Source organism: Aspergillus clavatus, genomic scaffold (genome assembly GCF_000002715.2).
Source record: "Aspergillus clavatus NRRL 1 1099423829804 genomic scaffold, whole genome shotgun sequence".
Lineage (NCBI taxonomy): Eukaryota > Fungi > Ascomycota > Eurotiomycetes > Eurotiales > Aspergillaceae > Aspergillus > Aspergillus clavatus.
The window spans coordinates 692,302-715,332 of NW_001517095.1; the positions used below are offsets into that span (position 1 = coordinate 692,302).

Genomic DNA, 23,031 nt, shown 5'->3' on the forward strand with positions numbered 1-23,031 from the left:
CTGTCTGTCCTCTTCCTCTCCCCCATAACTATCGCCATCATGAAGTTCTCTCCTGTCTACCTCCTCTCTCTGGCACCACTTGCCGCCGCCCATTTCAAGCTCGAATACCCCGCAAGCCGTGGCAGAAATGAGGACACAATGGCCAACTACCCATGTGGTGGCATGGCTCAATCCTCGAATCGGACTCAGATTCCCCTCTCCGGCTCCTTCCCTGTGGCTGTGACCTTGGGCCACGCCCAGACCGCCTTGGAGGTTCTGCTGGCTCTGGGAAGCAACCCGGGCGACAACTTCAACATCACCCTCCACCAGACCTTCCGCGTTGAAGGTCTGGGTGCCTTCTGTCTCCCCGACATCGTCTTTGACGAGTCTGTGCTGGGCGTCAACATCACCGATGGCATGAACGCGACTCTGCAGGTGCAGAGCAACGGTGACCCCACCGGTGGTCTCTACGCTGTATGTGATGTCGCTTTTCTAGACTCTGAAATGTAGAATGCTGACAATATATAGTGCGCGGATATCCAATTCTCCTCGTCCGCAAAGGTTGATGAGGCCTCGTGCAAGAACAACACCGGCATCAACGCTGTCGCGTTCGCCGGCGATGCCGCCAAGCGCAATGCCAATGAATCCACCTCTGACGGCCAAGCACAGGGCAGCTCCGGCTCCAACTCTGACTCCCACTCCCACTCCGGCTCTAACTCTGCTACACAGACCCAGGGCACTGCTGCCTCTTCGACTGGCGGTGCTGTGGCCCTTCAGACTGCTGCTTGGGGAGTCTTCGGCGCTGCCGTTGTCGGCGGTCTTGCCGTTCTGTAGATGCCTCACTTGCACATACCCATGATGGTGATGGAATGACGGATGTGTGTCGCTTCGAACTTGCCCCTCAAGGCTGAAATGATCGATGGAATGAATGTATGATACCACTGTACTGTATATATGAGTTTACAAGCAAAGAAACAGCGAATTCTTTTTTTTTTTTTTGCAATTATACTGCCGTGTAAGAGCGTGGCTATTCTTTGATTTTTATGCCCGTAGGATAATGCATAAATCACGTGCCCATGTGTGCCTATTATCCTGTACCCCTGTAGGCTCCAATGATAGTTCTAACCACTAGAGGCGGCTTTCCTTGATCAAGTTCTGTATCTGGAAGGCTTTCTTGTTATACATTTAATCTAACAAAGGAAACCACCTGAAGTTCATATCCTGTGGTGTGGCTCGGGTTTATCAAGAATATGGACCAGCTCGAGCGGTTACGTGCAGTTGGTGAGTGAGAACCCATACCCTGGCTTCCCCTGTTACACGGGAGGCTCACGCCTCTCAGGTCGATTGGAGCAATACTCCACGGCGCGGCATCATATCAAATTCTATTTGAACGTCTCTGTGGTAGCGACATACACACTGCCTGATACTTTCAACCCCCCCGTCAAGGATTATGTATACAAGGCGTGTGAGGTACTCATTGGCCAGCATCCGATCCTATCTGCTGTTCCTGTAGGCGAGGACACCAAGGAGCCCTACTTTGCACGTCTCCCGCAGATCGACCTCGAGAAGTCGATTTCGTTCCAAGATCGTGCTCATGTTGTGCCTGAGGGCGATGAGTCAGATGCAGAGCTGGAGGCGCTTGTAAATGTTCAGCATAATGAAACATTTGCGCCGCTACTGCCGTTTTGGAGACTGTGTGTTTTGAATGATACTATACACGGACGTCGGTTTACAGCTGCTTTTGTCTATCACCATGCCATCGGCGATGGAACATCAGGCAAGGCGTTCCATAAAGCGTTCCTCCAGGCTTTGCATGATACTGGCCCATCCCTCTCTTCCGGTGAGGTTAAGCAGCTTGTCACACCGCCCCAGGTACCACTGCTGCCTAGTGCAGAGGAAGCTCTCCCGCCTGCCGTATCTATTCCTTTTCTGGTGACCACGCTATTCAAGGAAAATATTTGGTCCTGGACAGATCCGGGACTCTGGACCGGCTCGGAGGTGATTGTACCGCTCGAGACTCAGATGCGCCACATCGTCTTCTCGGAATTTACCACATCCTCCTTGAAAGACTGTTGTCGTCAAAAAAACACGACCATCACTGCAGCCCTACAAACGTCAATTGCGCGTGCGCTTTTCGCACACATCCCGGACAGTTTCACGAGCGTCCAGTGCTCCGGTGCTATGTCCATCCGCAGATGGCTTGATCAGGACATCATCACAGATGATTCGATGGGCGTATGGGTCCAAGATTACGACGAAACATACTACCGTGACAAGGTTGCAGGAGCCTCTTTCCCATGGGACGAGGCGCAGCGGTCTCGCCAGACGATCGAGAAAGTCCTAAGTTTGAAGGGCAAGAACGCCGGCCCTAACCTACTCCAATATGTAAGTGACATCCACCAGCTGTTCCTGTCGAAGGTTGGAAAGCCGAGGAAGAGCACATTTGAGGTTTCCAATGTCGGAGTTCTGGCGTCGAAGTCTGGGCAGGACGCCACAAAACCGCAGATTGGAAGAATGGTCTTCTCTCAGAGTGCCAGTGTTACGGGGAACGCGATCGAGGTGTCGGCAATCACGGGTACTGATGGCTGCCTCGTTCTATCTTTCTCTTGGCAGACACATGTCGTGGATGTGAATCTGATGTCGGCTGTTATGGAGTCAGTCAGGACAGAGTTGATCTGTATTTGCTCTGAGTAGATCAAGAGATCATTGAATTGGTTTCGATCTCATGCTGTACCCTATTGATACGTGCTTCATGGTGTTATATCTGATAGAATAATGTATATAAGAAACGTCCGATTCGAAAGTTCCATCTGAACCAGCCAATATGAGCTAGAGAAGTCAGTACCAATGAAGTCTGCCACTTCCAGCAAAGGAGACCAGTGTCTCAAATCCAACCTCGTCAGAAGGCGGTAAGTCCGATAAATAGCCTCGGTGGCAGAATCGCGGGGGATAAGTCGGTGATTGATGCAATTTCCAGCATTTTTTGACGATTTGTCTCTCATTCCTATCTCCAGTCCACGCATTGATTTCTGTTATCATACCCGATCATAGTCAATATGGCACCCCGCGCACCGTACATTGTGCCGGCGCTCAAGAAGCACACGGCGACTGTCATCATGGCTCATGGACTGGGTGACAGGTGGGCCCCTACTAGAGTACACGATGATGAAACTCCTCGCTGACCTTTCATGTCGATGCTTTTAGTGGTGCCGGATGGTATGGTAATCTATTGGGCGAATTAAAATAAAGCAGACTCGCTAATTTGTGTCTTCTACAAAGGATGTCACTGGCTCAGAACTGGCGTCGTCGCGGCATGTTTGACGAGGTCGCTTTCATCTTTCCCAATGCGCCTATGATCCCCATTACAGTGGTACGTCGCAGATTGATGTGTACAATGCGTTAAGACGCGTGTAGCTGTGTTAACGTCCCAATTGGGTGGTTAGAACTTTGGAATGTCCATGCCTGGATGGTATGATTTGACGAAGCTTGGCCGTGATGTGAGAGAACCCCGATATCCTGCTAATATTGGAAGAGAAGAGTCACCATCGCTAACCCCCTGTTTAAATGGCAGCTCGATTTCGAAGAAGCTATCCGGCACCAGGACGAACCTGGCATCCTCCGATCCCGCGATTACTTCAACACCCTCATCAAGGAGCAGGTCGACAAGGGCATCAGCCCTTCGCGGATTGTCCTCGGTGGCTTTTCCCAGGGCGGCGCCATGTCGATCTTCTCTGGTGTCACTTCCAAGGAGAAGCTTGGTGGTGTATTCGGCCTATCTTGCTACCTGGTCCTCAGTGACAAGATCAAGAACTATATCCCGGAGGACTGGCCAAACAAGAAGACCCCTTTCTTCCTCGCTCATGGCTTGGAGGACGAGGTTGTGCCGTATCAATTCAGTAGCCTGTCCATGAAGGCTTTGAATGACTTGGGTTTGGAAGACGTCAGCTTCAAATCTTACCCGTGAGTAATTCGCGTATGGAGGGATTTTATTATCTATTCGCCGCTCATGATTCCTATAGTGACCTTGGCCACTCCGCCGACCCGACAGAGATTGAAGATCTGGAACGCTTCCTTCAGAAGACTATCCCCCCGGAGGGCGACGGCCAGGCCTCAGCTGGGTTATGACTTAGCGACCATGGATCCAGTCAAACTCAGGGCCTAGAAGGAACGTATCTGAGATACAGTCTTGTGATTGGCGCCCTGATGCTACTGATCGCCTATGTGGTGACGAAACTCGGCACAAAAGGCACTGGTGCGCCAGCCGCTTCTGAGAAGCGGCGCTGAATACCAACCTCGTTTCATTAGCGAAATATACAGCAAAGGATAGATCTTATACTACAATCCGTTTTAAATAGATTCAAGGATCAAGGATTGTCGTCCCTGTGATTTTCATAATCAGGTCTATATATCAGATACCCCAAACTTGCTATGTGTATGGCAAACCCCATTACTAGCCCTTCATGGCCCGCTCAATCGACTGTTCGATAGCGGCCGTCATAGCAGAAGTATTCTTCTGGTCAAAGGGAATGTGATGCTTCGAGCCATGATCGTAGAAGACCGCCGTGGACGGGTCACACAGCCCGTACAAGTGCATACTGCTCGAATAATACGGATCCTGCTTACCCACAATATGCGTTGTGGGAATCGAAACCGGGTACTGGCCCTCCTCGGCAACAAGCTCCTTGTTTCCAGAGCTTTCAAACGGTTTCGCAGCGCAGATAAACACAGCAACCTTGAATAGAGGCGTGGAGTTGGTCTTGGCATGGTGGGCCAGGAGAGCGCAGGTAAGCGCAGCGCCCTGTGAGAAGCCCATCACGCCGTCAAAAGGGCCTTGCTTCTCCATTATATTCAGCGTATACTCGAATGCTCGAGCGAGATCCTCGCCTGGATAGACATCGCGGGGGTAGTGGCTGTAGAACGGCCCGTCTAGGATCCCCTCGATTTCTACGAGTGGGTTAGAAAGAGTGGTCTCGGGAAATAAAAAAAAAGAGAGGAGAGGGGCTATGTCTGTATACCAGGTTCAGGCTTTGAGTTGACTCGTCCATCAACGAAGACGAACTTGTGGCCTTTGCTTTCCAGCTCTTGGATGATTCCGCCTGTTGATGCCTGTTAGTGCTTGCATGGTTGATAGTCAAGGCGGCCGCAAGTGTTCAAGCTGAGGATGCTGGGCGTTTACCAGACTGGATTTCAAATATCTGTTTTTTTTCTGGTAGTCAGCCAAGGAGTTTCACATCACATCTATGGCAATCTAGACATCTCTCCTGACATACTTCTGCGCTTGTCCCCGCGCCGTGCAGACAAAGGAACCGCATCTTTTCTGTCGAGTTGCTGAGGATTCTTGTTGATTCTCGGTTGGTCTACCCCGGCCTGAAGAAACTGAGAAGCTAGTGATGGCGCAATCTAGTGGTCAATTAGATGAGAGAGGATGAGTTCTCAGCAAAACTGGGTGGTAAGCCTTGCTGCAGGAAGTGGGATGAGTGGCTCCCACTATTATTACTTGGTGCATGCATGATGATCATTGCCATCCTGACCAACGCAAAACCTCAAGATTGATGACTTTTCAATTAATATGCACTCAGGATTGTTCACTGGTAAGTATCTGTCTTGATATCAACACATACGATTGTTATCACCGTCTAATTTGGGGATACAGTGACTTCATTCCGTACTAAATAGTGTTTGTTTGAAGTTCCAATTTTGTGGGCCTGAGGACGGAGGTGATAAGCCTCGGTCGCCGATCTAGCAACACAGACTGTCCACAGATCTGGAGCATGATAGCTCCTAAGCTCAGTAATCATGAACGGACGCTATCAATTTTTTTGGAGAGACAACGGTTGAGATCTGGCATCCATCTCTTGCGAGGGTTTCTCGCTTTGTTGGATATTGTCCCCTGCAAGTTGCAACATGCCTCTAAACGACCTACCCGTTATAAGCAAATTTGCATCCCATGCGATCCTTCACCCATTGGACTTCTTTTCAAGCGTCGGTCCAACATTGAATGAATTGAGCTTTGGACTTCTGGGTGCCTCATTTGATCCAAAGCGCGATATCGTCGATCTCTCCGGAAAAGTCGTCTTTGTCACTGGAGGTAAACATAGGACCCTTGTTGAGCCGGGATCTCTGATTTCTTCAGGTCTTCATGTATGACGATTCCCTCATTGCTAACTCATTATTCGCAACTATTCAGGGAACATCGGCCTTGGAAGAGAGACGATCCTCCAGCTCGCACATCATCATCCGTCGCGCATCTATCTGGGGGCGCGCAATGCGACAAAAGCCCACGAAGCCATCATTTCCATCCAGGAGCAGCTTCCGTTCCCCGTGGATATCAGACATATTCCTCTCGATCTAGCGTCGTTTGCATCTATCCGGGCCGCCGTTGACACGTTCACGACACACTGTGATCGCCTTGATGTATTGATACTCAATGCCGGGACTATGGGCAATCCACCAGCAACTACACAAGAGGGATTTGAGATCCAATTCGGAACAAACCATGTCGGCCACTTCTTGCTCACGAAACTTCTGCTCCCCGTACTTCAGAAGACGGCCGCCGCTGCTCCCGACACCGACGTAAGGGTCGTGACGGTGAGCTCCCTGGCAAACTCCGCTGCTCCGTCCTACGAGGTGATGACATCCACGGATGCGCTTCTGGCTGCCAGTACCTGGGCGCGCTATGCCGCGTCCAAGGCTGCTAATATCCTCTTTGCTTCTGAACTTGCTCGTCGGTATCCAGAGATTCTGTCTGTTGCTATTCACCCAGGTGCGGTAACGAGTAATTTGTATGAGCATGCGAAAGCCTCCGATCCGGTGACAAAATACGGGCTTGCAGCTTTGTTTGCTTTCTTTCGGACAGTGCGCTCAGGCGCATTGAATCAGCTCTGGGCCGCTGGAGTTAGAAGAGAGTTTCTGACAAACGGTGCATACTATATTCCGATCGGGATTCACGCTACGAACAACAAGTTTGCCAATGATGCCGACATGGCAAACCGATTCTGGGAATGGACTGAGAGCCAGATTGCCCAGAAATCTGCTTCATAGTTGTTCTTTCTCATCATAAGTTGCCTTCGCTGATACCACATATATACATATCTATAGACTCTGCGTCTTTTGTCCTTTGCTCAACGTATTCTTTGTGACCTCGCAATGTTTTCTACTCTTTTCTAGCATTTTGGCATAGTGGTTCAGATTGTCCTATTCCACTGGTCACCACTTGGAGTTGTACAACGAGCATGGGTTCCTCTTCGTGGATATATGCTTTCCCGCCTCGCATTGGACCACGATACCACGCGGGGAAGCGGGGAAATGTCCCTGAATCAATCATCCCGCCTCTGACAAGAAGTGCCCAGGGTCGTTTTTGACCTCAAAGGTCATATATATCAAGCCTTGGATACTGGCTATTGAACATGGGCCTTCGAATCATCGTGACCGGGGGGTCTGGCAAAGCCGGTCAGCATGTCATCGCGGAGCTTCTCAAAGCCGGACATACAATCTTGAACTTGGATCTGAACCCCCTGCAAAATGATGAAGTGTGCACACTCAAGACCGACCTGACAGTCTCCGGCCAGGTCTTCAGTGCCATGTCCGGCCAATTCGCTTTGAGCGAACCATTCCCTCCGGGGCTCCCGCCAACCCCGGATGCAGTTATTCATCTTGCAGGCTACTCGCGCAACATGATCGCTCCTGATGATGAGACGTTCCGTACGAACACTGTATCTACTTATAATGTGATTGAGGCCGCCTGCAAGTTGGGTATCAAGAAAATCATCATCGCGAGCAGTGTCACAGTGTACGGGGTGTCCTTCGCACTTGGTGACACAGACTACCCATCATTCCCTGTCGATGAAGAGGTAGATACAAACCCAACTGATACCTACGCAATTGCCAAGGTCTGCGGTGAAAGAGTTGCAAGGGGCTTCGCACGTCGATTTGGTATAGACATATATGCCTTCCGGATCGGGCGGGTTATTGCACCCGAAGAATATGAGCAGGAACTCTTCCATAGCTATGTCTATGAGCCAGAGAAATGGAAGGTCCACGGCTGGTCCTATACCGATGTCCGTGATTTGGGTCGGATGTGCGACTTGGCCCTCCAAAAGTCAGGACTTGGGTTTCAGGTCTTCAACGCGACGAACGATACTATCACTGGCATGACCCCGACAGAGGAATTCCTGAGACGACAATGCCCAGATGTTCCCTTCACGAGACAAATGGGGGAGTTTGAAGCTCCATTGACCAATGCCAGGATGAAGTCGGTTTTGGGATTCGAGGAACAGCACCTATGGCGCAAATATTTCCCATTCAAGGAACAAGAGTCAAACTAGACTGTGAACCAAATGATATCTGGTAGATACAGACATATCTTTCTCTAGCTGGGAGAAATATACTTATTCAAGTGCCGTGGAAATGATTGTAATCGATCTAAGTAGATTTGAGATTACCCGATGCGGAAAGTCATACCACATAGGTCCGAGGAGGTGAGCGTCACAAGTATTGCACAGCGCGGAATAGCAAAACCACGCCAGCATGGTCCAACACTTCTGTTGAGTCATTAAGGTGTTTCTTCAAATCTATCGAGACGACAGACACCCTTCCTCGCTGCAATCAAGCTAAAGAACTAGCCTGACAAACATCGTCTGCTGCTTACCTCCCCAGCCTCAAGATCGTTTAGGGTTTAGCCGAGCTGCCTCAGTCAACTACCAAGAAGCACACCCACAACCCAACAATACGCATCCCAAGAGATGATTTTAACCATATTATCGTAGCAAGAACATTCAGATCAGAGAGACAAGTAGCAGTAGTCAAGTAAATACGTCAGTAAAGCTTGTAGAGCATTCATCCAGAGGCTGTCCGAAACAACGAATTAGCGAGCTGGGCTCCCCACACAAACCACTTTCGTGCTTGGGGAGCCGAGATGCGCATCATCAGCAACTTCAACCTTCCACCACCATCCAACACCACCACAGTTCACGGTAAGTCCAATCCCAACCCATCACCTCTTCCTCCTCACCTCTCTCGCTCCTCGACAAAATCCCCTCGACGGCATTCTCAAAGTCTCCCCTGACCCGGTACCTTTTTTTCCCTTCCCACCTGCGCACCAATTCCCTCCCCCGCCACGAAGAGAATTGCACTTGCAGCCGCACAATTTTGTTCCTACCGAGATTCGGATTATTGACGTCTTACAATTTTCATTCCCCGCCAGGTTTTAGGTTCTCGACGAACGCAAATACATCACCGTCAAAATGGATCAAGCAAAGTTGGCTAGGATGCAGGCGAGCGTGCGGATTGGTACGTTATATTCTCTTTTTTTTGTGGTGGTTTTTGGGGAGTCGAACTGGAATTCTGCGGATGGCACGAAGGCGCCGAATTTGGGCTGTCGAGATTGCACAATTTGGTTTCTGTGACGTCGCGACCGGATTCTGGGCTCAAAGAAGGAAGTTTTATGAGTGATTGATTGCTAACAGCTTGCTTTTCCTTTGACTTCTAGGGTACGTATTTGTTACTCTCGTTTCTTCCTAATTAATTCCCCGAACCCAACACCATGACGAATCGATCATGATTCCATCGTCCCTGCATTATGAGCCATTCTCAACTTTTGAAGACAAGAGCGCGACTAATCCCATCAACAGAGGCAAGGGTACTCCCCGCCGCAAGGTCAAGAAGGTCCACAAGTCCTCCGGTGCCGACGACAAGAAGCTCCAGACCACCCTGAAGAAGATGAACGTCCAGCCCATCCAGGCCATCGAGGAGGTCAACATGTTCAAGGAGGACGGAAACGTCATCCACTTCGCTGCTCCCAAGGGTGAGTAAACCCACCTCTTTCTCTCTCCCACCAAGCACAAAACGCCAGAAATATAAGCTGACGCATTGGAAACCCCTTCAAAATCACAGTCCACGCCTCCGTCCCCTCCAACACCTTCGCCCTCTACGGTAACGGCGAGGAGAAGGAACTCACCGAGCTCGTCCCCGGCATCCTGAACCAGCTGGGCCCCGACAGCCTCGCCTCCCTGCGCAAGCTCGCCGAGAGCTACCAGAACATGCAGAAGAGCCAGGCCGGTGCTGAGGGCAAGAAGGATGAGGACGAGGATGATATCCCTGATCTGGTCGAGGGCGAGAACTTCGAGAGCAATGTCGAGTAAACACATTTTCTGAATTCCCTTAAAGAAAAAATGGAAGAGAACGGAGAGAGAAAGACATGATTGCATGCCGTGCCATAATTTGATACACAAACTCGAACCCTTTGGAAGGCTGGGGCCCATGGTGGCCCTTTTTTTCACCATTCTTGTTTTAATGCCCCATTCACTCTTCTTTTGTGCAGTTCCTGTACAGTTCCCTGTTTCTGTGCCTGTGATGATCCAAAGTCAATCAGGGCTTGGCAGATGTGCGGTTCAGTGTCTGAAACGCGAAGTTCGGGTATTGGGACAGCGGCAGTACAGGCCGTCGATCAACTTGTCGAACACATGCGACATGAAATCGAACGGGATCTAGGAACATGGCACGCATTTTTGAAGACCAAGCGCCTCGGTTTACTATATACAGTGTCGCACGGTCTACCGTAGACATGTAGTATGATATGCACCTGGGAATTGTAGCTTAATAGACCCTGTGGTCAGATAATATGATTATCTATTCACCTATAACAACCCAGTAAATCCCATGCAATGTTTTGAATCAATAACCGTGCTAACTCCGGCAACTACCAATGCATCATGGAAGAATTTAGAAAGGAAAGCGAAAAAAATACATGTAAGGTCAAGGTCATAGAGGAAGAGGTGAAGAGGAGAGAACGGGAGCGCAGCCAATCTTGGCAGCAACAATATCGGCCTGGTCGGGATATTTGTCAACGGACGGAATATGACAAATCCTTTTTGGTTTTCACTCGGGTCGTCAACTGAGACGCGCAGCCCCGGATTTAGTCCCAAAATGACCAACACTTCCGATATAGACGTCGGGCGTACGCACAACAGAATGGGTGACGAAGTAAAAGATGTGTATGAAGGTGTCTCACGACTCCTCCTTCAGTCCACAGATATCGGTTCCAAGAACGACATCCACCATGTACCAGAATTTCCAGTACGTGTTGGATTTGTCGTAATCAAAGGTTCCATCTTCACGCAACTGGGGCCCATCACCTACTATATCGCCAGTGAACCAGCTGAGGATGGGAATCGACCGTAAAACGCGCTCAGTCACTGTGGGCTGGGGAGGGAGCGCCTCGGTGATCGGGCGGAGTTTCGTTCGACGAACTGTCGGGATGTGTGTCATGAAATCGGATTCGGGTTTGGGTTCTGGAGGGACATTTCGTTGTTGAAGGGAGGGTGCTTGCTCAACGCCCGTGGCGGTGGCTGAGCTTGCAGTGTTAGTAGATATTAACGATTCCTCCTCTTCGTTGACATCAGGTACGCTCGACAGATTGTTCATGGCGAACGATCGCGGCAAGGTGGCTGGACGGTCTCTGTCTTGCGATTGGAGGAATGTGGTGGAATGTGAAGTGGTCAAGGTTCGCGGAGCCTTCGACTTCAGCTGGAGGGCAGCTGACGAGTCCATGGCAATCGGGACATCCTCCGCAGGTCCTGAGCCGTGATACAGCTCGCAAAAGACGAGATACCCATCAATCTCCTGTGGCGAGTAGAAGCACGCGCGGTCCGCAGCGATAGTCGAGTCGAACGTCACTTTGATCCAGTGGAATCCGCCCGCATACCGTTTCGATTTGCGATTCGCCTCCACAGACAAGTTGGCGCGGATAACAATGTCGCCACCACTGAGAAGCTGCGCAAAGCTACTCGCCGAGTCAGGGTCGCTGCGGGGGTAGTCCTCGCAGATCAGGCCCTGGGAGATCTTCTCATACTTGTCGATGACCTTCCACTCGCAGTCCTTGCTCCTATAGCCGTAGAGTATGCACTCAGTCGCGACCTTCTCTGTCTGTTTCCGCGGGTTGTCGAGACTCGACGAGGATGAGGACTTGGGTAGGGTATTCCGACTCTTCTCCTCCTCTTGTTGCTGGGCGAACAACCGCCCGAACTCTGCTACGTTGGGGTTTTCGCGCTTGGCTGGTGTTCCGGTGCGTGTACGCGATCGGGCCTGTTCGTAGCGGGCATTTCGTCTCTTGCCAAATGGGCCCGATTCTTCGGGTGGTCGTCGTGGGTTGCGGGATTCGCTGTCAGATGGCAAATCCATGTTAGTTGGCTAGGCCAGGTCGTCCAAGTGCGATGACTTTATCGAAACACTTCAAGGACCATTCAAGAGCTAGAACTCACTCTTTGTATACATAGCCCCACGGCAAGAGATTCCCCTTGTCGTCCCGGGCGCGCTCCTCTGGGGGCACAAAATGGTATTCCATGGCAAAGGGCGGAGGCGCAAGGCTCTGATTAAGAAAAAGGAAGTTTGATCTCTTTATCTGACAAGCTCAAGAGATATGAAGAGTATAATCCAGTAAATATATTCAGGCGAGACCTTTGGATCGACTGTTGCAGGTTGTCAGGAGCAACACTGGACGATTTTTCGATGAAATAATGGGAGCTTCAAATATTTGGTTCTTACAATAAACAGTGCGTTAGCCCGGATACAGTCACGTGACATCCCATGAATGTGGAAGGGACTAATCTGCCTATGTCAAGCTTTGTATAGAAAGATATTTACATTCGACTCAATCTATACTGGAGGTATAAAATTGGATATATAAATTGTTGTTAGTCCTGCCTTCAGAAGGTGATCTGGCCAGCATCGCCTTGTAAGCCGCACACATCAGCAAAGTCTCCTACCTCTTGCCTTCGCCGCTGAACATATTCCACAAAACCCTGCATAGGACAAGAGAATCCTGGTCCCTGTTGGCAGTACGGTAGAGGTACAGGCTTGTCATTGACGATGGTACGAAGATAAACCCCCTCGCCCGGACTCTTATCGTTCGCGGACGATGAGCATACCATGCGTTCAAAGACGATTCTACCACCCATAGACATTACCGATGAAGTACGCCACACACGGTCTTCCGCCGCATGTGTAGTAGGCAGATGAGGGTCATATTTCGAATCTTGCAATATTTGCAGTGCGGTTAGGAAAGGAGCGATATCGCCGTCGTGGACGCAGCAGTTGACGCCTTCGTCTCCCAGAAAATCCAGGAGATCCTGGTATCTTGCGGTATTAACGGCAGCGAAGACGAGGAGGTTAAGTGTTGTGCCACCCAGCTTTTGACATATGGTAAGCATATAATCCAAGGAGCAGAAAGCACCCTTATGCACTTGGCTTACAATGAGATATCAGTACATCAAAGTCGACTTAATGCCGGAATTAAGGATCCTTTCTGTCCACCTCATCAATTGCGCGGCTCCTATCGAATCTTGAAGTATTCTGAGAAACAAGGTCGAAAAGACTTCAAAGGTTTGGCACCTCGGAACAAAAAGAAGCGAAAAGCGACTACACACACCCCGAAGTCCACCGATAATGGCCATAAAAGTGCTCCCCCTCAGACTAGTGAGAGAGCAAATCCAGGCCGAATGGAAGTTCCTGCTTTTAGAGATGCGACCTGCAATCCAGCTCTGACAATTGGGAGAATCCTGTCAACGCAGCAAAGGCACCAACAACGAACGACGCGCTTCTAAACGATTCAAACCCAGGGGAGTGCCAGGAGGCAACCCAAACGGCGCTCGCTTCGCCCTTGGTAAGCCGTGTTATTTGGCAACAAGACCCTGCCGGCACAACGAGAGTCATGACAAGTATCCTTCTGGATTGCCTAAAGCTGAACTTCGTCATTGGGAAACATGGTCGCGAGACTAAGCAGATGTTCAAGACAACGAAGACAAAACAGGTTCGAGAATGGATAGACCATATCTCTAAGCTTGACTATGCGCGAGCAGTCTCCCTGCTGAAGAAAGAGAATGCTTTTCTTGCAGGCCAGGAAATCCTCAAAAAATATCATGACACAGCCATCTGGTCAATTATCACGAAGGGGGCTGAGCTACTTGACTCGACAACGTTGCCTACCGCAAGAGGCCCCCTTGATGAGTTTAGCATGGCTGAAAAAGTCGCAACGAGAAAATTTATGGAAGAAGTCGGGTACGGAACTAGCCCACAAAATCAGCGATTATGGTGTAATCTCTGGAAGAACCTGTTCCAAATGCGCAAGGCTGGCGTTCACAGAATACTCTTTTATCGAACAAAAGAGTTTGATGAATATTGTAAGGGGTACCCCAGACCCAGTGAGATCTCTCTTTTGGACATGGTTTTGTCATGGGAAAACACCTACGGCCCTCAGATCGAACTGCTTGAACACAGGGCAGCACAGTGGAGTCAAGGCGACTTCACGGGTCAGGTATACCTAGAAGACCCGAATGTGACTCAAAGGCTGGAAGTACAGCACATGTTATGGAACAATGCTGCTAATGACTGGCTATCCTCTGACGAGGAATCTGCTGCTCGGCTGGCTGGGCTCAATCGAGATATACCCAGCCAGTTGTGGAGCCCTTTCGATATCAACACCATATCGGAAAATTCGGCAAATAAATCTAGTTTTATCTCCCTTGTGCCTGCAGATGATAAGCGGCTCATGGTCTGTCCCATCATTCCGGTACGAAAGGGGGACTTTCTGGGGGTCTTCGCCGGGACGATCCGCTTCTCAGACAGTTTTGATCTTGTACATGGTATCCGAGGGCCAGCTGAGAAGCTTTGGCTTGACTACTCGAAGGTCACTGGACCATTGAACCAGATGCGAGCCTTGCAGTCTGGCAGCGATGCAAACGTGCAGCTACAGTGGGAACTGATCAACGAGGAAGATGAAACACAGTCCAGGCTATCTTGGAGGGTATCTGTCAGAGCTCTTCGAGTCATCGTGCCGTTCCAGGAGATAGTTAGGGAGCAATAGCTTCTCCACAAACCAGCCATGTACGCGAGAAGAGGCTTCCTCGAGTCTTTGTTCGATAAGAAACGGTTGCACGTGGTGCGCCACGGCTGATCCAACAGAGACTCCTCCGCTCAGCAGTCGAATCTCGAACCCGTGAAGCAACTAATACCCAGTGGGAACAAGAGTGGCAGACAAACCCCTGCGGGCGCGCAGTGTACGAGCTGACGCCGACACCGTCAGGGGCCTGAAGCACTGAGGAGTCCTCAGGCACCACACTCGCACTGCCATGTGAGTGGTCATGTGATGCAACTCGAGGTCATTTGGGTGGCGAGCAAGGAGAGGATTCGGAACCAGGCCGAAAATGGTGGAAAACCGATGGTCGTGGAAGTGTGCAAGTGAGTGTTGGATGCTCACCTCCTTGGTGAGGGAAGTCAGGAAGGCCGTCATACTTCACACCTGTGACTGGCGTGAATGGGATTCCATGCCAGTCTATAGATAAATTGAATGTGTAGGTGGAACCCAACGTGGAGCGCGCTTCGCAAGGTGATCAGCCAGTGCACTTTTTGGCTGTGAGCTTTTTGATGACGTAAAGAACTCGGATCTGTGGCATCACTTTTGCGCGCTCCCTTTTTTTAAAGCTCTGAACAGGCCACGCTTCGCCTTTTAGTGTTTTGGCCCTGGTTGACCATGTTTATGGGCTCATGGCCTCTGTTAGGAGTAGGAAGTAGACGTCGGAGAGGCATGAAGAGATATGTGGACGTTTAGTTATTACCCTGGCCTAGAATGTGGGCCACACTGGATCGATTTAGAACTCCAGATCACTAAAGACAACCCGCATCATGGCACCCTCCAGCGGCAAGGGATCGAGAATCTTCTCAATATACGCTGGCCAGTCGTCAATCCACTGTAATAGGGGGAAGATATGAGCATATTCCCAGTATGAAGGATACCATCCTGCTGTTTCCCAGTCCACAAGAGCAGCTACTTCATATTCTTCTTTATTTGTGGCAGAATTGACGATCTTTTTGACGAGGATATTCTCTCTATAAAGATCTCCGTGGGTAAAAGTAGGCGGATGATTCAGAAGTACTAATGGGAGGTGGCGAGCAAGATAGTCAGAGAGAAAACTATGACTATTTGATTCGCTCCACATAGCTTTCGAGCGAAGTGCGATGGCTTTTCCGAATTCTTCTTCTGTCTGAAAAGAGCCGGTAATGGTAGGGTCTTTTTCACAAGAAAAGAAATACCTATGGGGAATGGGTCCTCGGTTGACACTGCCGTAAAATCCTGGTGATGGCAGCGCTCTCATCTGATTGAAGATGCATTGTAATTCTCTAACAATTGAATTTTTATTTACCTCAGTGAGTAATGCCCACACCGTCCCTAGAGAAACACCGGGGACATATTCCATGATAATATATAGGGTGTCCTGATCGCGGTACATGGCGTAGAGTCGTGGTGCTGCAATATTAAGCTGTTCAACAAAAAGGAGAGCATACCCCTCATTTTCAGTCACGAGGGGGCCATATTTCACAACATATTTGTCTCTAATCACGACCAGGCGCCCACCGTAGTCTGATCTCTTGGGGAGGGTTCGTGTTGCTCGTTCAACTTCATGAGGATGGGGAAGAGGCCCTGGTAATTGACGAGCATCACGATAATAAGGAAAGGGGAACGCCATAGTTGAAGGGAGACGCCTCACTGAAGAGTTGAGGATGTGGACCAGAGTCCAAGGTGTCTTATGTTGTATGCTGGCAGATGCAGGCAGGAGATATCTACCCAAATTCACCGCCTTTAGTGGATTTGCCGTGAGGGAGGAACACCCGAGTCGCCGCACCAATCACAAACTGTGAACCAACACCCTGCTTATTTTGAAGGAAAAGTAAAAGTACATTGAAATTGATGGGGTAACTGATGGGGCTGGAATGGTAAATATGGTAGTACTAGTGCTTCTACAGTCAAATGTCCTCCATCTTGAATAAACTATTTACGTTGGGTTGGGCGTCTAGATAGTGAACAACTGCTTAATACAACAAGCATCCGACTTCTCACGGTATATTTGATGGTGGGGCAGAGAGGTCCCAGTATGAATGTAACATGCCCTCCCTGGCTACTCAACGTACTACTACTTACTAGGAGGTACAGTGCTTTTTTTATAGGTAAATTCTGGAAGTTCTCAGGACTTAATCTGTCTGAACAAGTGCCATACAATAACAGACTATTCCTTCATGATTTACTAACACCCAAAACAAAATACAGTGCAATGAAGGGGGAGGACAGAGCGAGAGAAAGCCCTGGTAGGCAGCCAAAACCAAAAGGAAAACCGGAAAAGAAAGTTGAACACCATACAGAATAGGCCTCGTGCAGTTATTGGTTTTACCAAAATGGGGATATATACTGTACACTGTCACGCAGACATCCTCAAACAAACGAAACATCAGCCCACAGAATAGTCCTATTCTTAGATAATAAGCCCGTTTGCCTTGAGAGCAGGTAGGGCTCGCTCCAAAGTCTCTGGGATGACTTCCACGACAGCTTTTCCATCCTTTTCCCAATTCTGGCCGAAGAAGCCTGAGGCAAAGTATTTTGCTGTATCAATGACACGCTCAGAATCACTGGCCCAGATTCGTGTCCGTTGACCAGGCTGCAGCAGGTGCATATATCGTGTTAGAAAACGAACACCCGTCATGAAAGCCTCCAAGGTGCCTGCATAGGGACCGGTTCTGGTGAGTTGGTCAAAGTCTTTCGACGGTTGATCGGTAAAATAGGTCCAGTTGTTCAAGAACGATAGCGAGCCGTTCATGACGACATTTGCGTTTTGGATCCGATCAAGCAGCGCGATATGGCCTGTAGCCATCGGTAGTCAGATTACGCACTTGCTTAGATAGACGTTGATCAGAGGAATGGTCTTAGTAGTTGTCAGTGACATACGAGCTCAGGAATTTTTAGTGGGATATCTCTCTGCATGACGTGACATCTAGAGCATGGGTTAACAGCTTGAACAAATGGTATAGATGGGGTGGGATATACCATATGAACTTGGTCAATAGAGCATCCCTCAGGGGGATCAAGTCCCTGCAGCTCGGGATGTCCGTCAATTTTCTCAATCCATGGTCTGTATCCACCTAAGTGATAGAGAAGATCCCATTCTTTTTGTGCAAATGCGTTCTTGGAATTTTGCGAGCTTGAAGGATGGAACCATGTATTCCAGCTTGGGTAATAAGGCGATTGCGAGGTACATGAGTGATCAGTGGAGCAGACAGTAAATTCTGAACCGCAGCTATAAAACAGGGCACCAATTATTGCAGCTAGGAGCGATAGAGTTATTGCCCAAAAAGAATCGGCCTGAGACATGGTTGTGAGTTGTGAGGAATCTTTGGCAAGATTGCCAGACCACGGGATTGTTGGGTAGAGAATCAACAAACAGGAAAGAAGAAGTCCACTGGACGATTCCCTGCCAAGACATATTATAGAGAAGGGGGTTAGGTTCATTTCTCGAAATGCATTGAAGCTATTTGATTAAGATATAGATATGTTTACCATAGTAGATACGCCTGGAAAGATCTCCCATATCTCAATGTCTTCATGTGAAATAGTTTTGTGTGCTGTGGATGAGCATGTTGCCTGGATAGATCCAGCCACACCGGAGAGCTGAGGGAAGTCAAACCGTGTGCTTCATAATCTCGTCAAGTCTAAGCTGCTAAGATCTATGTGGAATCTATGTAGTATACCGGAATCGAGGACTTTTATCACCCAACTCTTCGATTTCCTCCTCCGTCATGCCTGCAACTTTGTCGTCCTTGAGGCCGTTAGCTCTGCGAATGTTCTCCTGATGGTAATAAAGCCACATGAGACCATACACAATGCCTGCGAAACCAACCATCGAGAGAGTCACGGCATTGCCGCGCACGTACCGTGGCGCCTCCGTAGTCTTATATAGGAAAGGCGACATCACGCCGCTGATGTTACCGAAAGTAAGTTGCATACCTGTAGCCAACGTTCTCTTTCCGTACCGTGGCAGTGTCGTCGGGAGCCACGCGAGGGGTAAGCCGACAGAAACGTACAGACCGAGAGCAATAAGCAATGCTCCGAAGTAATGCACACCGGACGAGGAGTCGGAAATAAGAATTCCATAACCGACCATGGAGATGACGCTGAAAATGCAGATGAACAACGCACGGCGCTGGAGCCGATCACTGAGCCATGCAACAGCAAGATACGCCAGGGCCCCCAGGGCATAACAGGGAATGGTGAGAGCTTGAACCTCAGGTGTTGACCATGACCCCATTCCCTTGATGATAGTTGGAAGAAAAGTGCTGTAACCGTAGAGCATAGTATCAACGCCAAACTGGCCTAGGCTGAAAGCATAAATCCTCCAATCCAAGAAACCTTCCTTGACATCCGCCCAGTGGAATTTCTGAGCAGACGCGGTCTGGCCAACATAACGGCTCCGGCGGCGTACAATGAGAGCCCTTTCCTCTTCGTTGAGGTAGTAGGCTGTGTCAGGGTCATCGGCAAGGAAGAACCAAGTAAACACTCCAAGGACGACAGTCGGGATACCCTCAATGATCATGATCCATCTCCAGCCTTTGAGCCCACTAACACCATCCATGAAACCGATACCGTAGGCTAGGAGGCCGCCAAAGGCACCAGCAATTGCTGCGCTACTGAACAGGTAGCCGGTCCGTAGCGCGAGTTCCCGTTTGCCGTAGAACAGCGTGAGATAGGTCATAAGACCTGGGAAGAGGCCGGCTTCCACCACACCTACAACAATTAGCTATGTTCTTTTGATTGGATATTGCAGATGGTTTTACTCACCGAGTAGAAGACGGCAAGCAAGCAGCCCGCCATAGTTCTGGGTGATGCCGGTGAGGGTGGCGATGATGCCCCATATCACGGCGATGGAGGCGATATAGCGCGATGGCCGAAGCTTCTTGATGACCAGATTTGATGGCACTTCAAACAGCTGTCATTTGGGCCGTTAGCCATGCTACAGCAGCCATGCAGAGCGGCGAAGGAAGCATACACAGTAAGTCACGAAGAGAATCGACACCGCAACCTGGTATTGATTCCCAACCAGGCCCAAGTCCTCTTCCATCCCGTACAGGCGGGCATTGCCAATGTTCACTGGAGACTCTCGTGTTAGTAACCCTGAGTCAGAAGATACATTTCCGAGAGCAAAGTTACCTCTATCAAGGAAGCTGAACAGATAAAGAAGGACAACAAACGGCAGTATGTACAAGTCGATCTTCCGGAGCAAAGCCCTCTCTGCCTTCTCATCTAGGGTGGAATCCTCCGAGACATCCTCGCTAATGCCAGTAGGGAGGGACTCCATGTCTTTTCTTGGCTGACGCTCAGAATCCATGTCGTTGAACCCTTATGGAGCCGCCAATTATTCAGATATATCTCTAACGCAAGGATGTTTCGAGTAAGATCTATTGACCCCGCGGTAGGAACAGTCGGCACTTTATAGAACCGTCAGGCTGTCAATAAGGCCCAAGTCCTTAGGAAGAGACGAAACGCATTATAACAAGTGTGCCCCAATGCACTAAGTAGGAGACTCGAGGTTTTAACAGAATTAAGCAAGGATCGAGGATATGCAAGTGAAGAAAAAGAAACTTGAGGATGTGTGACACCCTGGGGGTGGCATGGCACAGATGCCAAGAATCCAGACAAACTGCTTATCGATCAGAGATTTTGACTTCTGGTTAGTGGCAGCGTCCCAGTGGTACAACAAACATCAGCCATTATATTATGGTTGCTGGTTCGCATCCTAAGTAGTTTCCAGATATCTGGTGTGGCAATTGCTTGACATTTCGACGATATTGTCATAGATCAGATCGTTGGGAGTAGAGGGCTCGCGAATTTGCCTCTCATAAGTACCTGAAAGATCAAAGAGGCGATCTTGGATGTTCGGACGTCTAGTGTGATGACTGATGGCTCAAAATTTGGATGCCCACGATCAGACGTGCATCTCTCCGCGCATCACAGTGCTATTGCCAATGGTTATGTAGCTGCACGGTGATGCTACCGTTCTCTATTCGATTTCGCTGGCTCATTTCGGCCGCCAATTAATATTAGAAAATATGATCCGCGTTGAAGATATCGATGTTGGTGCCTGAGGCAGCCATCCGCATACTTGGATACTTGCTTACTCCGTATACGAACAAGACCGAGGCATGATTCGGCTCACGTGGATTTTAATTAACTGCTTACTTCGCGTCACGCCCAATACTCCAGGTGATACACTGAGCTTCTACAGATAATCACTTGCCTTCCATACTCAGACTACGTTATCCACTCACTTTTCCAATTCAATTTCGCTCAAGATGCCGGAGAATTACGGCGACTTCCAAACGGAGATCTATGGCCGCGGCGCTTTGATGGGAATCATACCCAATGTGACCACGGACCCACGCCAGCTTGAGGAACAGGCACGCAAGGCATTGGGGTCGCGATCCTTCAACTATGTTGCTGGTGGAGCCGGTGAGAAAGCCACTATGGATGCCAATCGGCTGGCATTCCGTCAGTGGAAGCTGTAAGCTCATCTACTCATCTCTTCAAAAGAGGCCAAGTTTGATGGCCATCCGGGTCATGGATCAAGACGGACTGATGTTTGTTATTCAATGATTCCTTGTAGAATTCCACGGATGATGAAACCGGTTCGTTCCCTACGGTAACTATTACTGACGCATCTGGTGGTAGCTGACTATAGCCCTTTGCTGCGCAATTCAGATGGATAAGCAGGACCTTTCTGTAAATCTCTTTGGTCAAGAGTATCCAACCCCGATTCTCATGGCCCCTGTGGGCGTTCAGAGTCTCTTCCATGATGACAAAGAGACGGGTGTAGCTGAAATATGTGCGGAAGTCGGAGTACCCTACATCCTTAGCACTGCCAGTAGCAGCACGATCGAAGAAGTGGCCGAGGCAAACGGGGATGGGAAGAGATGGTACCAGCTCTATTGGCCCCAAAGCGACGATGTCACCCTATCCTTATTGAAACGGGCCAAAGAAAACGGGTTTTCGGTCTTGGTCGTCACATTAGACACTTGGTCACTTGGGTGGCGACCAGCCGACCTGGATAATGCCTACGTCCCTTTCATCAAAGGCGTCGGCAACCAGATTGGATTCAGCGATCCAGTTTTTCGCGCCAAGTTTGAGAAGGAATCAGGTTCGAAAGTTGAGGAGGATATTGTCGGCGCATCCCGGGCATGGATCGGAGATGTTTTCTCGGGCAGTCCTCATACCTGGGATAAGATTGCTTTTTTGCGCGAAAATTGGGATGGCCCGATCGTTCTCAAGGGCATTCAGCATGTGGAAGATGCAAAGCTTGCACTAAAGGCTGGATGTGACGGGATCATTGTCTCCAACCATGGAGGTGAGTCTAACGCTCCTAGCAGGGGTGTTGTTTACCCGAATTGGGCCTGGTCTATCCCGTCTGACACTGCACAGGTCGCCAAGTCGACGGCGCCATCGGCTCGTTGGACGTCCTCCCGGAAATAGTGGAGGCAGTGGGTGATAAGATGACCGTCTTGTTTGACTCGGGAATCCGTACAGGCGTCGACATTATCAAGGCTCTCTGCTTGGGCGCCAAGGCAGTGCTTGTAAGCCGTCCTGTCATCTATGGCCTAGCCGTGGATGGCAAGCAAGGTGCAAAGCAGATCCTGAGAGGCCTTCTTGCAGATCTCTGGCAAAGTATGGGACTGGCCGGTATCTGCACGATATCTGAATATAATCGGGATGTGGTTCGAAAGGTTCAGTATCCCGGAGATTTGAAGGCTATGATGTGATGGCCTTTCATTGGGATGTGGTTCGTGAATAGGAGACATTTGTGCATATCATCACACAGAATTGTGTAGATATATCTCCAAAGATCCTCTTCATCTCTAAACCTCCTACCCATTACTGGGCTTTTACTATATTTGATAAACTGCAGAAACAAAACTTTGCAATGTTCAATAGACCCGGAAACTCTGTCAACGCTGCGGAGGAAGTGGGTTATGCAAGTGCTAGATACATGTATCTAATATGGTTGAGATGAGCCTCATCCCTGTTCTGCCTCTCCTTGTAAATCTTCCGAAATTTGACTTGCAGAATATATCCCCCGACAATGAAGCCTGGCGGGTTCTATATTACTCTATCAAGCAGGCAATTATCTTGATGGTTTTGCTGAGTGCCAGGAGTGGTTTACCATGAGTGATCAAGCTCCGTCACTT

At 49.5% G+C, this 23,031-nt stretch overlaps 13 protein-coding genes across 13 annotated transcripts; 8 read left to right on the forward strand and 5 right to left on the reverse strand.

Moving 5' to 3' along the window:
- Window positions 1-39: 39 nt before the first annotated feature.
- On the forward strand, window positions 40-813 carry ACLA_097630 (putative GPI anchored protein; the record flags this gene model as incomplete). Its single annotated transcript, XM_001270247.1, has 2 exons — window positions 40-453; window positions 508-813. The coding sequence occupies 2 exons, from the start codon at window positions 40-42 to the stop codon at window positions 811-813; spliced, it is 720 nt and encodes a 239-aa protein (XP_001270248.1).
- A 416-nt stretch (window positions 814-1,229) lies between these two features.
- ACLA_097640 (uncharacterized protein) lies at window positions 1,230-2,673 on the forward strand (the record flags this gene model as incomplete). Its single annotated transcript, XM_001270248.1, has 2 exons — window positions 1,230-1,260; window positions 1,319-2,673. The coding sequence occupies 2 exons, from the start codon at window positions 1,230-1,232 to the stop codon at window positions 2,671-2,673; spliced, it is 1,386 nt and encodes a 461-aa protein (XP_001270249.1).
- Window positions 2,674-3,035: 362 nt separating this feature from the next.
- Window positions 3,036-4,104, forward strand: ACLA_097650 (palmitoyl-(protein) hydrolase; the record flags this gene model as incomplete). The annotated part of the gene is made up of 5 exons (XM_001270249.1): window positions 3,036-3,118; window positions 3,259-3,349; window positions 3,423-3,476; window positions 3,551-3,939; window positions 3,999-4,104. 5 exons carry the CDS (start codon window positions 3,036-3,038, stop codon window positions 4,102-4,104), a joined length of 723 nt encoding a protein of 240 aa, XP_001270250.1.
- A 325-nt stretch (window positions 4,105-4,429) lies between these two features.
- Window positions 4,430-5,291, reverse strand: ACLA_097660 (uncharacterized protein; the record flags this gene model as incomplete). The annotated part of the gene is made up of 3 exons (XM_001270250.1): window positions 4,430-4,923; window positions 4,995-5,085; window positions 5,250-5,291. The coding sequence occupies 3 exons, from the start codon at window positions 5,289-5,291 to the stop codon at window positions 4,430-4,432; spliced, it is 627 nt and encodes a 208-aa protein (XP_001270251.1).
- Window positions 5,292-5,883: 592 nt separating this feature from the next.
- ACLA_097670 (putative short-chain dehydrogenase/reductase family protein) lies at window positions 5,884-7,020 on the forward strand (the record flags this gene model as incomplete). The annotated part of the gene is made up of 2 exons (XM_001270251.1): window positions 5,884-6,067; window positions 6,167-7,020. 2 exons carry the CDS (start codon window positions 5,884-5,886, stop codon window positions 7,018-7,020), a joined length of 1,038 nt encoding a protein of 345 aa, XP_001270252.1.
- A 365-nt stretch (window positions 7,021-7,385) lies between these two features.
- Window positions 7,386-8,303, forward strand: ACLA_097680 (NAD-dependent epimerase/dehydratase family protein; the record flags this gene model as incomplete). The annotated part of the gene is made up of 1 exon (XM_001270252.1): window positions 7,386-8,303. One exon carries the CDS (start codon window positions 7,386-7,388, stop codon window positions 8,301-8,303), a length of 918 nt encoding a protein of 305 aa, XP_001270253.1.
- A 918-nt stretch (window positions 8,304-9,221) lies between these two features.
- Window positions 9,222-10,118, forward strand: ACLA_097690 (nascent polypeptide-associated complex subunit family protein; the record flags this gene model as incomplete). The annotated part of the gene is made up of 3 exons (XM_001270253.1): window positions 9,222-9,267; window positions 9,581-9,781; window positions 9,871-10,118. The coding sequence occupies 3 exons, from the start codon at window positions 9,222-9,224 to the stop codon at window positions 10,116-10,118; spliced, it is 495 nt and encodes a 164-aa protein (XP_001270254.1).
- An 865-nt stretch (window positions 10,119-10,983) lies between these two features.
- Window positions 10,984-12,319, reverse strand: ACLA_097700 (uncharacterized protein; the record flags this gene model as incomplete). Its single annotated transcript, XM_001270254.1, has 2 exons — window positions 10,984-12,136; window positions 12,237-12,319. 2 exons carry the CDS (start codon window positions 12,317-12,319, stop codon window positions 10,984-10,986), a joined length of 1,236 nt encoding a protein of 411 aa, XP_001270255.1.
- Window positions 12,320-13,684: 1,365 nt separating this feature from the next.
- Window positions 13,685-14,836, forward strand: ACLA_097710 (uncharacterized protein; the record flags this gene model as incomplete). Its single annotated transcript, XM_001270255.1, has 1 exon — window positions 13,685-14,836. One exon carries the CDS (start codon window positions 13,685-13,687, stop codon window positions 14,834-14,836), a length of 1,152 nt encoding a protein of 383 aa, XP_001270256.1.
- Window positions 14,837-15,620: 784 nt separating this feature from the next.
- Window positions 15,621-16,496, reverse strand: ACLA_097720 (aminoglycoside phosphotransferase family protein; the record flags this gene model as incomplete). Its single annotated transcript, XM_001270256.1, has 2 exons — window positions 15,621-16,124; window positions 16,173-16,496. 2 exons carry the CDS (start codon window positions 16,494-16,496, stop codon window positions 15,621-15,623), a joined length of 828 nt encoding a protein of 275 aa, XP_001270257.1.
- Window positions 16,497-17,276: 780 nt separating this feature from the next.
- Window positions 17,277-18,169, reverse strand: ACLA_097730 (uncharacterized protein; the record flags this gene model as incomplete). The annotated part of the gene is made up of 3 exons (XM_001270257.1): window positions 17,277-17,662; window positions 17,786-17,792; window positions 17,846-18,169. The coding sequence occupies 3 exons, from the start codon at window positions 18,167-18,169 to the stop codon at window positions 17,277-17,279; spliced, it is 717 nt and encodes a 238-aa protein (XP_001270258.1).
- Window positions 18,170-18,533: 364 nt separating this feature from the next.
- Window positions 18,534-20,180, reverse strand: ACLA_097740 (putative MFS transporter; the record flags this gene model as incomplete). Its single annotated transcript, XM_001270258.1, has 4 exons — window positions 18,534-19,579; window positions 19,634-19,781; window positions 19,842-19,942; window positions 20,003-20,180. The coding sequence occupies 4 exons, from the start codon at window positions 20,178-20,180 to the stop codon at window positions 18,534-18,536; spliced, it is 1,473 nt and encodes a 490-aa protein (XP_001270259.1).
- A 964-nt stretch (window positions 20,181-21,144) lies between these two features.
- ACLA_097750 (lactate 2-monooxygenase) lies at window positions 21,145-22,605 on the forward strand (the record flags this gene model as incomplete). The annotated part of the gene is made up of 4 exons (XM_001270259.1): window positions 21,145-21,353; window positions 21,456-21,477; window positions 21,551-22,193; window positions 22,268-22,605. 4 exons carry the CDS (start codon window positions 21,145-21,147, stop codon window positions 22,603-22,605), a joined length of 1,212 nt encoding a protein of 403 aa, XP_001270260.1.
- Window positions 22,606-23,031: the final 426 nt, after the last annotated feature.